Below are 13,957 nucleotides of genomic sequence, written 5' to 3' on the forward strand. Positions count from 1 at the left end.
CAACCTAAAATCAGCGCTTTAACAACCTGTTAGACAATCAGAACACCCCTCCCATGTGCTATCTTTCTTTTCAGTTTCCACTTACCATTTAAATAAAAACAAACCCCATGATATTCCCTGACAAACTTACTTTTGAGTAAGGTTTATTATTTCTGAAACTTAAAGCAGAATATGGGCAGCAGAATGTAATCTGACAGCATGTGGTGTCAAATTACTTTAAACTTAATAAAAGCCTTTATCCAGGACACAGGTTGTGCGCAATGCACATGTGGTGCATAAGTGCACATGCTGTGCACAAGTGCACATGTCCTCCAATTCAGAGCTGTAATTAAACAAAACAATCCTTTTACATTTCTGATTCAAAATAACAACTATAAGTGAACAAACTCAGTTCCTTATTGATTCAAGCAAATGTGTCCAGAAGCAAATCGATTTGTTATTGTTCAGGCAGTTAAAACTAATTGACGACACATGTCGAACCGACTATATTAATCATAACATGTACAATCGTAGCCAAAATCAGACATTTAAATAGTATGACACAAGGGGTTCAGATTGCAATGTTAATACAGAAATGACCTTGGGAGCTAATTGAATGACCAATTACGAATTCAATTGAACATACAGTTTACACACACACATTATGAAGAAAGACTTGACTGAATACAGGAGTCCGGGCAAAAGGGGGCAATTGACAGTTGATAAAAGAAATTCAGAGACAAATTACACAAAATATGCACAGACCTCTAAACCACACACGTACTGAATAACAAAGAGAAAACAAACTTACCTTAAAAACTTTGAAAGAAGGAACAGAAAATCAGCTTGTGTTTGAACATACCCTTTTTAAGGTTGAACGGACTTTAATCGAAGGGTTTCTCAGATGAGAAACACTTCGATTAAGGTCCATTAGACCCTAACCTCTTGGCTTAACAGGCACGGACCGGGCTTGGGGTTTTTAGGTTTTGTGGAAGGTAGATTTGGAACTTGGGCTTCCATGGTTAGATTCGGACCAAACCAAGCATGGTTTGGTCACGAGGGGGGTCCGGGGATTGTCTGGTATGAATCTAGGGCAGATCGGCGTAGATCGAGTTTTGCTCGAATCTTCAAATGAAGATTCGAGGACCTAGAGGATGATTCGAACTAAACGGTCAACAAGTCCATGTATAGGGGGTGAGATGGTCCTATGGTGTTAAGGTGAAGGCCACCGGCGTTCATGCCGCCGGCTTTCATGGTGAAGGTGTACAGAGGCGGCTCTAGGGTTTGGGGTTCTTGTGAAGACGATGAAGGCTGGGGTATTGGATAGGGAGGGCAGGGTACGAGTGGGAACTTATATATGGAATGGATGAACGGATTTCAACCGTTGGATGAGGCGATATGGAGGGCCAGGATCCTTCAGTTAAAGGGGAACGGTGTCGTTTTAGACTAAAAGGGGTTGGGTCGGTCCGGGTGAGACGGGTCGGGTCTATTAGTGGGTACGGGGTGTGGGATCTTGGCCGTTGGATCAGTTTGGTTTGAATGGTTGAGATGGATTGGTATTGAAACGACGTAGTTTTGGTGTCAAACTACGTCGTTTTGTGGCCTGGGGGTGGGCTGTTCGGACTGGTAACTTGGGCTGCTCATTTGGGCCCTAAATTTGAAATGGGGATCAGCCCAACTTCAACAAATTTTAGCCTTTTTTCTTTATTTCTAATTTTCTAAAAACACACAACCTAATTAAATAAAATTAAAACCATTAATTAACGTTTAATGTTTTTATCACACACATATAAAAAATGTTAAAAGTAGGTAAGATTAAACAAAACAACAAATCAGGATAAAAATGCGTATTTTATGATTTTCTATTTAACAACCGAATTACGGTTCAAATTATGCCTGACACACACATTTTTTGTATTTTATTTTAATAGAATAGCAATGGGCAAACATCATAAACAATTAACAAAGTGTCACATAAAATCCAAAAATTGTACATCAGGACCATTTGTTATTATTTTTTATTTCTTTTGGAGCGATTGTCGCGTAAGACAAAAATCACGTGCTCACAACTACCAGTTATCATTAGTTTTCACTGAGTGGGCACAGATGAAGTTCTCTCATTTAGAATCCATTTTATCAGTGGGCTTTTTTAATTGTATACTACACCCCGTGTTCCATTATTTTTATTATGTTTGCACTATTTCTTTGCTAATTTGTTCGAAAAGAATAATACATTTTTATATTTATAAATTATTTAAACTTAGAATTTCTATGTTTCCTCATCAACATAGTTTTATAGCCATAGAAATATCATGACAAGTGTAAAATTATAAATTTCAAATGTTTTTCTTTTTTGCTTAAATTTTATTAAGTCAAATATTACCACATAAATTGGAACAGTGAGAGTGACTTGGCACGTAATTTAAGAAGAAAAAAGAACTTTTGAAATTTCTGTTTTTAAATTTTTCATGACATTTACATGGTTGCAGAAACAAATCATTGAAAGTAAAATGAAAAATTACAATTACATTTTTTCAATTTTTTTTTTGTATAATAGCTCTCATACGGGCTGCTTTTCCTATTATCTAATTTATTACATTAGTTAATTCCACGTATGAGAGTATGTTTGACAATTTCAATTTACTTTTACCAAGTGAAATTTAATATTGATTGACAAAGAAATAGGAATTTTTACCTCCTATAGCTGATTAGGCCAATGTGTATAAGATTTTATTGCTCGTGCTTAGTTAAATTCTAATATAGTTTAAGATATCATCTCATAGAGATTGGAAAATCTATGCTACAAACTTGTAATATTTTAACTACTATTTGAGAGAACCAAATTGATGAAAAAAATAGGATTTTGAATTTGTAAATTACTTAAACAAAAACAACTTGTGAAAAAATTATATTTAAAAAGTGTTGGGAATCATTGAATTCACTTGACGATATTTTTATAATGAACTCTCAATTTCTATGTATATTTCACTAATGAATAATTGAATATTTCTAATACAATTATGTTTTGCTCACTAGAAAGTAAACAATTAATAATACTCCTTGAGGTTATATTATTAACTAACTTACGACTAGTGACAATAAGACCGAAATATGTGCCTTGCCTGAATTGGGCTAAGAAGTAGCAAAAACTTCGTGAGAATACTTTTACTACAAAATCAATGATATTGCTTATAACAATTCCTCCGTGAGAATTAAAATTGAAGTAAGCAAAAATCAAGATTTGGAATGCTAGATTGCTGAAAATTACCCTCTATCTATTGTTCACACTAGTCAGTATGTACCAATTTTGCTTCGTGAGAATTACAAAATCAATACAAATAACTTGAGAAATAAATAGATAGATGTGGCTAATTAAAATCTAACACCCCAGCACAATATAAAAGTAGAGCTAGAGAATCTCAGGCAAAGTATGTAATAAAATTGAGAAAACTATTATAAAATTATATATCAAGCTTCATCAACTATCCTAACAAAAAGACACTACTCCATTATTGAGTATTTGAAAAAGAAAAAACTTCTATAATATGGCCTATATTGCCAATCCAACTAGGAAATCTGAAAATTAATAGAGGTAATGAAAGAAGAACAAGAAAGAATAAATGACCAAAGCTTTAGAAAATAAAGTGGCTCTTTTGTTCCTTTTTCCTTGATGCTTCATACATAGAGAGTTGCCTTCTATTTATAGAAGTACACTTCCTCTTGAAGTGTTGTGATCTCAAGTGAGGAAGATGTATCTTGAGGAGAATATGTCTCGAGGAAGATGTGTCTTGAGGAAGATGCGTCTTGAGGAAGATACGTCATGAAGAAGATGCGTCGTGATCTTCTTGCATTGTGGAGTGAATATGTTATGACCTTCTTGTTTCTTTCATTTTCTTGCTTAATTAATAGCATTCTTATGTCCTGCAAATTATTGTTAGAAAATATAGAGAATCGAAATATTATATAAATACTTTATTTAAAATAGTATAGTTTTAAGTATATAATTTATGAATACTTTATATTCATCAAACTCCTCCATGCTTGAATCATTGCTCGTCCTCGATGAGAATTATTTTATTAATAATTATTGTTTCTTGTAGACTAGAAAAGTAAGAAAGTAAAAATTCACATAACATTCAAAACCTATAAGTTTTTCAAGTCACCAAATCTTTACCTTATTTTTACTTATGCTTTTGTTTGACAAAAATTTTCTCTCCTCCTTTGACGAACTTTTTGAGATTGATAATATTATGATCACAATCCTTGAGTTTCTCAAACTTTGTCCATAAGCTTGCCCTTCATGTCAGTATCCACTAATGTAGAATCAACATTGATTTTTAAAATCGTTTTAGGAATTTTTCAGGCTTTTATTATTAGGTTTAGTGCGGGTAAGGGTAAATGAAATATTTATTGTGATTGTGTTCCTTCCAGCTTTATAATGTGAGCCAATTTTTTTACCAAAGGAACTAGTACAACTTAATACAAAGAAATAAACTCTAGAGATATCTTCAGTCCCATGATTAACACCAATTAAGTCAACATTCCTTTCAACAGAAACATTCTCCATAAGTTCTAATTTTGTACACTAAGAATTTATTCCATAAGTATATTCACATTATTTTTTTAGAAGGATATTCACATCATTTTTTTAACTTTATATACAAACCAATCCACCTTTCTATGAATACAAACTTTACTCCAAAAGTATTCCTTCATCCCTTGCTTAAATAGCCATTTCTGCTCAATTATAGCTGGAAGAAATCTTTTTTCTTTGGTTAAACCAATATGGTGTATCAAAAAGAGTTGGTTTATCCTTTTTTTTTTTTTTTTTTTTAATAAGGCTCAAAGTTGGGTGCTAAAGGAAAATATATATGTATGTGTAGTGGTAGAAAGAGAGAGGCTAAAAAGTGAATCAAGGAAAGCCTAATTTCATTTAAAACTCAATGTTATCTATAATTTCGCCTTGATAGACATTTGGGGCAAGTTCTAGCAAAGCTTTATTGATTTTACTTGTTGAGATCATAATGCTTCTCAATTCCAACTATTTCTCAAATTAGGAGATTCATTATTGCCATCACGAAAGCACAAATACAAACCTGGAAGTTATATGGCATAAATAAAAAAAATATGTTTGAAATCATGCGAATAATTATTTGAAAACTTTAATATTATACAAGAACAACAATTAAGAATAAAATAAAAGATGAGTTTATTTGTTTTTACCAATGGTAAGTTTTATAACCAGCGGGCTAATGCCAAATACTAATAATTCTATTATTTTGTTACCACTAATAATTTTTTATATGTACAATTTTAAAACATATAGCGGTAAAAAAATATATATTTTACATGTAAAAAAAATTTGGCTTCCAAATTTACAATCACAGAAGAAAGCTTGAAAGAAACTGTGATCACACATATTCTATGTGTACTAGACTGACTAATTTAAGACCTTATCAGACATTTGGTCTTGGTTTAAATATAAACCAAAAAATTACCTGAGCCAGTAATTAATTTACACAATTAAATGGTTAATCAACCAGTCGCTTAGGCATACCGATCACCATGGAATTACTCCTGCATAGGTGACTCTGTTTTTGTAGAGGCCTTCATAAAATGTTCTGGTTGTACAATGACCTGGATATTAACCAGATCAATTGGTTAAGCAATTTTATTATGCAAATTAATACGGGTCTTATAAGGCTCCATTGCTTCACCCTCAATGGCTACGGGTAGGAAAATATAGTTCTGAGTTTAATGTCGCCAACTCGACTTATTATCTACATGATTCTTCATTCAATTAGGGTAATTGATGGTTGTTTCTCAAATTGGCCTCCAAAATATAATTTTAGTCTGTGACCATTTACTTTAAATTTGTCTCCACCACTAATCTGTTGAATCTCAGTAGCACCATATGAAGTAATATTTGTAACATTGTAAGGACCTGTCCATCTGGACTTTAATTTTTCAGGGAATAGCCTGAGTCGGCTATTGTAAAGAAGTACCTTATCTCCAATTTTGAAACTCTTTTGTCAGATTAACTTGTCATGCCATATTTTTGTTTTTTCTTTGAAAATTCTGGCATTTTCATAGGCTTCTAACCTCATCTCTTCTAATTCATTAACCTGAAAAAATTTATTTTTACCCGCAAAGGTCAAATCAAAGTTTAGCACTTTCAATGCCCAAAAAGCTTTGTGTTCTAATTCAACGGGCAAATGACAAGCTTTTCCAAAGACTAGTCTATATGGGGATGTTCCAATTGGCGTTTTAAACGCTGTTTGGTAAGCCCATAATGCATTATCTAATTTTAAAGACTAGTCTTTCCTAGAAATTCCAACTGTCTTCTCAAGAATTCTTTTTAACTCGCGGTTCGAAACTTCAACTTGTCCTTGAGATTGAGCATGATATGGTGTTCCTATTTTGCGAGTCACACCATATTTTGATAGCAAAGTAGAGAATTGCCTATTCATAAAATGAGTTCCCTGGTCACTAATGATGACTCACGATGTGCCAAATCTAGTAAAAATATTTTTCTTAAGAAAACTGCACACTGTACGAGCATCACTCTTTCTTGTGGGGATCGCTTCAACCCATCTTGACACATAGTCCACAACCATAAGAATTTATTCAAAAGAGTGAGAAGAAGGAAAAGGTCCCATGAAATTTATTCCCCAAATATCAAATATTTCACATACATGTATCGATTGCAATGACATTTCATCTCTTTTAGGGATGTTACATGTTCTCTGACACCTATCACATTGTGCAACGTATGTTCGGGCATCTTTAAAGAGTGTTGGCCAGAAGAATCCAGCTTCCAAAACCTTAAAAGCTGTTCGATTTGCTACATAATGACCTCCAACTGCTCCATCATGGCAGTGATATAAAATTTTAGTCATCTCTTCTTCAGGTACATATCTTCTAATGATATTATCTGCACAAAATTTAAACAAGTAAGGTTCGTTCCACAGATAATACTTAGCATCGGATATAAGTTTTTTCCTTTGTTGGTATGAAAGATCTTTGGATGTCCACTTTCCAACCAAGTAGTTTGCAATATCTGCAAACCAGGGTGGTTGAGTCACTACTGAGTCGATTGAAAAAATATGTTCATCATGAAATTCTTCCTTTATCTCACTAAACTCAAGGGGAGGATTTTCCAATCTAGACAAATGGTTAGCTACCTGATTCTCTGTTCCTTTTTTATCTTTTATCTCAAGGTCAAATTTTTGCAGAAGTAAAATCCATCTTAACAATCTAGTTCTAGCATCTTTCTTTGCTAAGAGGTATTTCAAAGCTGCATGATCAGTAAAATTGTGACCTTAGTTCCTATCAAATATGGACGAAATTTATCAAATGCAAATACTACTGCCAGTAACTCTTTCTCTGTTGTGGCATAATTAAGTTGAGCCTCATCCATTGTTCTACTAGCATAGTAAATGAGATGGAAAATCTTATCCTTTCTCTAGCCTAAAATAGTTCCTAGTGCTATATCACTAACATCACACATAACCTCAAAAGGTTGATTCCAGTCAGGGGACACAACTACGGGAGCAGTTGATAACTTTTTCTTAAGGGTCTCAAATGCATCTAGGCAATCACCTGAAAAATTAAACTTAGTATCTTTCATCAAGAGGTTAGTCAATGATTTTGAAATTTTTGAAAAATCTTTTATGAACTTTTTGTAAAAACCTGCATTGCCTAGAAAACTTCTAATGATTTTAATAGTTGTGCGAGGGGGTAATCCTGCTATAAGATCAATTTTAGCCTTATCAACTTCTATCCCTTTAGCAGTGATTTTATGTCCTAAAACAATTTCCTCAGTAACCATAAAATGACATTTTTCCCAATTAAGAATCAAGTTTGTCTCTTCACATATCTTAAGAACTAAAGTCAAGTGATGAAGACAATCCTTAAATGTTTTTCCAAAGAGTGTAAAATCATCCATAAAAATCTCGAGAAATTTCTCGGTCATGTCAGAGAAAATTGTTGACATGCAACGCTGAAATGTAGCAGTGGCGTTGCACAAACCAAATGGCATTCTCCTATAAGCATATGTTCCATGAGGACATGTGAATGTTGTCTTATCTTGATCTTCTGGTGCAATTGGTATCTGGTTATACCATGAATAGCCATCAAGCAAACAATAAAACCTATATCCTGCAATTCTTCCCAACATTTGATCAATAAATGGCAAAGGAAAATGATCTTTTCTAGTAACATCATTGAGACATCTGTAATCAATACAGACTCTTCATTCTGTGACAGTCCTGGTAGGTATGAGTTCATTATTTTTATTTTTAATAACTGTCATACCTCCTTTCTTTGGCACTACCTGAACATGACTTACCCAAGGACTGTTTGAAATAGGATAAATGATACTTGCTGCCAAAGTTTTACAATCTCCCTTTTTACTACTTCCTGCATTGCTGGATTCAATTTCCTTTGGGGTTGGACTATTGGCTTGTAGCTATCCTCCATGAGGATTCTGTGAGTACAAACAACTAGACTAATCCCTTTGATATCTGCTATAGTCCACCCTAAGACTCCTTTGTGTGTTTTCAAGACTTCAATTAATCTTTCTTCTTGTTCTGCAGTCAAAGAAGATGAAATAATCACTGGACATTATTCTTTTTCAAGATAAGCATATTTTAAATGAGATGGGAGTATTTTGAGTTCAATATTTTGTTGAACTTCTTCTGGTTGCATCTCCTGATCCTCAGAATCTTTTTCCAATATTTCAGCTTCTCTTCTAATGATGGGATCATCATCTTGTATGGTGCCTGATTTGGTCAAGTATCTTTCCATTGAGTCTGGAGTTAATTGATCATCTCTATATTCATCTGTAAGATGACTAATCATGTCAATTGAAAAACATGAAGATGATGATTCATCTCTTGAAAATCTTAGCATCTTTTGCATGTCAAAAATGATCCTTTCTTCATCAACTCTTACAATTAGCTGTCCTTGGTGGACATCTATAATTGCTCTACCTGTCACAAGAAATGGTCTACCCAAAATAATTGGTTCATCAGGACATTCTTTCATTTCAAGTACTATAAAATCTACGGGAAAAACAAACTTATCTACTCTTACAAGCACATTTTCAATTATTCCCTTAGGTTTCTTAGTACTCTGATCTGCAAACTGAAGAGAAACACCTATGTCCTTCATTTCACCAAGATCCAATTTTCTAAAGATAGAAAGTGGAATCAAATTTATTGAAGCTCCAGAATCGCAAAGTGCTTTTTCAAAATATATTCCTCCCAAAGTGCATGGAATTGTAAAACTGCCAAGATCACCAAGTTTTTGTGGTAGCTTATTTTGCAGTATAGCATTGCATTTTTCAGTAAGCATTACTACAGAAATTTCTTCCAATTTTCTTTTGCTTGACAAAATTTCTTTTAAATTTTTTGCATATGAAGGCATTTACATCAAAGCATCAGTGAAAGGAATATTAATATGAATTTGTTTCAAAATTTCTAAAAACTTTGCAAATTCGCCATCAAGCGTTTCTCTTTTCATCTTTTGTGGAAAAGGAATTGTCACAGGGAGATGAATCACTTTTTCAATATTTTTCTCTTCTTTATCTTCTAATGGTTCAGAGGGTGTTTCAACATTCTTACCTTTGTTTACATGTTGTTCTGACTGGTTCTTTTCTTGTCTGATTTTATTGGGTTCATCAAGCTCCTTACCTGATCGTAAGGTGATGGCCTTAAGGTGTTCCTTTGGGTTTTTCTCCGTATTGCTTGGTAAGGGGCCTTGAACTTTTTCTGACAATAGAGTTGCCAATTGGCTCAGCTGGATTTCCAAATTTTTAAGGGCTAAATTTTGGCTTCCATTTTTTCATCAGTGACCTTAATGTATTTGTACAAAAGGTCATCAAGACTTGGATGTGTTTGCTGAGGCCTTTGCTAATATGGAACTGCTTGCTGATAAGGTCTGAAATTTGATTGCCCATGGTTTTGATTTTGGTAACCAGGTGGACCTTGTACCTGTGGCTAAGCTCTGAGAGTTCTCGACACTATTTGGATTGCTCCATTGAAATCCTGGATGTTTATGTGCCATTGAACTTCCAAAGGGGTACTGCTTGTAACCGATTACATTGACATGTTCATAATTTTGATTTATTGCTTGGCATTCATGATTCAGATGGTTTCCTCCACACATATCACAAGCCTCAGACTGGCTTGATTGTTTTGTATTCACCTGAAAAGATTCAAATTTTTGTGCCAAAGAAACAATATGTTGTGTTAGTGTGATGACCTTAAAACGAAATTCTATGTTCTGAGGCCTTAAAAACCTCTTTTAGCATCACCTCGATTTACATGCGCAATCTCGGCGCGTAGCCGGAAAGCCTAGATGTGAAAATCTATAAAAATGATAAATTTTGACTGTAAAATGAGTTAATTTGACTTCGGTCAACATTTTGGGTAAACAGAAGAAAACATGGGACTTGGGCGTATGTCCGGAATCGAATTCCGAGGTCCCAAGCCCGAGAAATAAATTTTCAATGAAAATTATTTTCTGAAATTGTTTAAAGAAATTTGAAATGAAATTTGATTAGAACATGATGTTATCGGGCCCGTATTTTGGTTCCGGTACCCGGTACAGGTCTTATATATGATTTAATACATTTTTGTAAAATTTTGTGAAAAACGGATGTCATTTGACGTGATTCGGACCTAAATTGCTAAAGTTGATGTTTTAAGAAGTTTGAGAAAATTCTATGATTTTGAGGTTTAATTCGTTGTTATTGAGGTTATTTTGGTGATTTTATTACACGAATAAGTTCGTAGGATGTTTTTGAGGTTGTGTGTATATTTAGGTGGGAGCCCCGAGGGCTCGCGTGAGTTCTGGATAGGCCATGGGATGCATTTTTGAACTTAGAAAATTGCAGAAATTGCAGCTGAGCATAGCAGGCCTGCAGGCTTCGCTCGCAAATGCGATATCGCAAATGCGAGTGGCTTTTTTCAATTGCGAAGTAAGCCCAGGCCAGCCCCTTCTCGCAAATGCGAGGACGATCATCGCAAATGCGATGCCCCTACTGTCGCAAATGCGAGGACGATCATCGCAAATGCGATGCCCCTGCTGTCGCAAATGCAACCTTTATTTCGCAAATGCGAAACTTCCCAGCCTAGCCAGTGATCGCAAATGCGACGAATGTGTCGCAAATGCGGAAGTCGCAAATGCGATATTTTCTTTTTCAAATGCGAAGGTCCAACATTTCTGAAGGGTTCGCAATTCGCAATTCCCATAACTGAGACCTGCAACTTTTATACCTAGCCGATTTTAAAACCCATTTTTATATTCCCTCAAACATAAACACACTTAGGTGATTTTTCAAGGATTCCTTCTTATCCAAATCAATTGTAAGTCATTTTTAACTAGTTTTTTACAATTATTAACATCTTTTAACATGATTTCCACTTCAACTCAATGATTTTCATGGGGGAAATTGGGTGTTTTGGGTAGAACCTAGGTTTTTCAAAACAATTGGGGATTTGGACCTCGATTTGAGGTCCGATTTCAAAACAAATCATATATTTGGGTTCGTGGTGGAATGGGTAATCGGGTTTTGGTTCGAACCTCAGGTTTTGACCATGTGGGCCTGGGGGTGATTTTGACTTTTTGGGTAAAACTTTGGAAAACTCATTTTCATGCATTGGCGTGGATTCATTTAGCGTTTATTAATGTAATTAAGTAATTTGTGACTAGATACGAAAGAATTGGCGGTGGAATCAAGGGGTAAAGCTATAATTGAACCTTAGAGTTGTGTTCGTAGAAGTTTGAGGTAAGTGTCCGGTCTTACCTTAGCTTGAAGGATTAGGAGTTGTGTCCTATTTGCTAATTGCTTCTTGTTGAGTACGACGTATAGGCATGGTGACGAGTATCTATTTACGTTGGTGTCGAGCATGACCGCGAGTCTTAAATTGATGGTTGTTGTGTTCTTAAATGTTACTACGGATGCTTTAATTGATGATTCTCGATATTGAGCAAAAAGTTAGTTGTTCTCGTGGATTTCATTTATGATTGAGTATTGGTATGAATTTAGTTGAGTATAAATTAAGTTAGGATTGGTTATAGCTGATTCTCCCTTGCCAAGATGTTTATTTTGATATTGTTGTTCCCTTGACGTGAAGTTATTATATTGATTTTGTTCCCTTGTCGGGATTTCTTGTGATTTTGTGTTGGCTTGTAAATGGGAGTGGGTGGTACGCCTACCACAAGATATGATGGAATGGGAGCGGGTGGTACGCCTACCACGAGATATGATGAAATGGAAGTGGGTGGTACGCCTACCACAAGATGCAATGAGATGGGAACGGATGATACGTCTACCACAAGATTACTGAAATGGGAGCGGGTGGTACGCCTACCACAATATATGAGAAATGGGATCGGGTTGCATGCCTGTAACAAGATGTGAAGCGAAAGTGAAATCTGCATCTGTTTTCTTTATCCTTGTTAGAAGTAAATTTTGGTTTCTTTATAATTCTCTTGAGATTCTATTTTTATCTGTTACTTCCCCGAAGCATGTTTCCCCCTTCCCAGCTTTAATTGCTTGTATCAGCTTTTTTCCCACCATGTATATATATAACTGCACAGGTTTATCTGGAGTCTGGTCCTAGACTCATCACTACCTCGCCGGGGTTAGGCCACGCACTTACCAGCATATGGAGCCGATTATGCTGATACTACACTCTGCACTCTGTGTAGATACCGGAGCAGCACTTGGTCAACAACAGTAAGGGAGCCAACCTTCAGTCCACCGAGACCTAGAGATAGCCCTGCAGACTTCCGCTGGCCCGACATCTCTTCTATCAGTTTTATGTTCTGTTATCATTAGTACTCGAGACAGACTATGTTCTCTCTCTCAAACACTTATATGTAGAAATTATAGATAGTCCGTGAATGTTGTGACACCAGTTTCTGGTTAAAGGCATATGTTGATTTTCGTATTATCTTGGTTTATTTTGTCTAAGTCTTCCGCTTAATCTCATATTCCGCTATTATTTAAATGGGTATCACTTGTTAAAATAAGTTGTGAAAGGGATTAAAACAAAATAGTTAAAGATTCCTAATTCTGTGGCTTGCCTAGCTTCTACGAGTATGCGCCATCACGACTCCCGAGGGGGGGGGAATCTGGGTCGTGACAAGTTGGTATCAAAGCTCTAGGTTACATAGGTCTCACAATTCACGGGCAAGCTCAGTAGAGTCTAAGGTGTCAGTATGGAGACATGTGTATTTATCCCTAGAGGTTACCGAGTTAGGAAAACTTCACATTTGTTCTTTTCTGTCGTGCGATTTTGTTTTTCAATGCTAATTGAATTTCTACTCTTTTTTTTCACAGATGGCGAGAACACGCGCTTCCTCATCTACAGCTCAGCAGCCCGAGCCCCCAGCAGCAGCTCCCACGAGGAACAAAGGTCGAGGTCGAGGCCGTGCTAGAGGCCGAGGTAGGGACAGAGCTTAGCCCCGAGAAGCAGCACTAGTGGTGAAGCCTTAGGTTGATTTTGATGAGGAGGTTCCGGCCCCAGCTGTTCCAGTGGGCCCAGTTCAGGTCCCAAAGGGGTTCATTTCTACCCCAGTTCTTCATGATGCTCTAGTCCGATTAGTGGGCCTTATGGAGAGTGTCACCTGAGCAGGCTTGCTTTTTGTAGCACCAGCCGTCTCTCAGGCTGGAGGAGGGGCTCAGACTCATGCTACCCGCACTCCAGAGCAGGTAGCTCTCCAGATTCAGACTCTAGCATTTTAGCCAGTTGGAGCAGTTCAGCCGGGTGTGGTAGCTCAGACCGGTGATAGAGCAGCTATGTCTGCCGATGATTTGTGGAGGCTGGATAGGTTCACCAAGCTCTTCACTACTACTTTCAGCGGTGTATCTACTGAGGATCCCCAGGATTATCTAGACAGCTGCCACGAGGTTCTCAGGAACATGGGTATTGTTGAGACCAATGGGGTTAATTTTGCTACATTT

General features: G+C 36.0%; 2 protein-coding genes across 2 annotated transcripts; both read right to left on the reverse strand.

The window, feature by feature from the left end:
* Window positions 1–5,550: 5,550 nt before the first annotated feature.
* LOC142174671 (uncharacterized) lies at window positions 5,551–8,460 on the reverse strand. The gene is made up of 4 exons (XM_075240597.1): window positions 8,330–8,460; window positions 7,855–8,213; window positions 6,675–7,276; window positions 5,551–5,616 (listed from the first exon to the last, which is right to left on the reverse strand). The coding sequence occupies exons 1-4, from the start codon at window positions 8,458–8,460 to the stop codon at window positions 5,551–5,553; spliced, it is 1,158 nt and encodes a 385-aa protein (XP_075096698.1).
* Window positions 8,461–8,604: 144 nt separating this feature from the next.
* LOC142174672 (uncharacterized) lies at window positions 8,605–9,408 on the reverse strand. Its single transcript, XM_075240602.1, has one exon. The coding sequence runs from the start codon at window positions 9,406–9,408 to the stop codon at window positions 8,605–8,607; it is 804 nt and encodes a 267-aa protein (XP_075096703.1).
* Window positions 9,409–13,957: the final 4,549 nt, after the last annotated feature.

This window comes from Nicotiana tabacum, chromosome 3, assembly GCF_000715075.1.
Source record: "Nicotiana tabacum cultivar K326 chromosome 3, ASM71507v2, whole genome shotgun sequence".
NCBI classification, from domain to species: Eukaryota; Viridiplantae; Streptophyta; class Magnoliopsida; order Solanales; family Solanaceae; genus Nicotiana; species Nicotiana tabacum.

Excerpts from the sequence above, each read along its gene's own strand:
- LOC142174671 (XM_075240597.1), bottom strand. The coding sequence starts at position 8,460 with ATGGAGGATAGCTACAAGCCAATAGTCCAACCCCAAAGGAAATTGAAT. Across the intron at positions 7,277-7,854 it reads GACTTTAGTTCTTAAGATAT|CTTTGAAATACCTCTTAGCA; the intron begins GTGAAGAGACAA and ends CTGATCATGCAG. Across the intron at positions 5,617-6,674 it reads TGTCATTGCAATCGATACAT|GTCATTGTACAACCAGAACA; the intron begins GTATGTGAAATA and ends GTTAATATCCAG.
- LOC142174672 (XM_075240602.1), bottom strand. The coding sequence starts at position 9,408 with ATGCCTTCATATGCAAAAAATTTAAAAGAAATTTTGTCAAGCAAAAGA.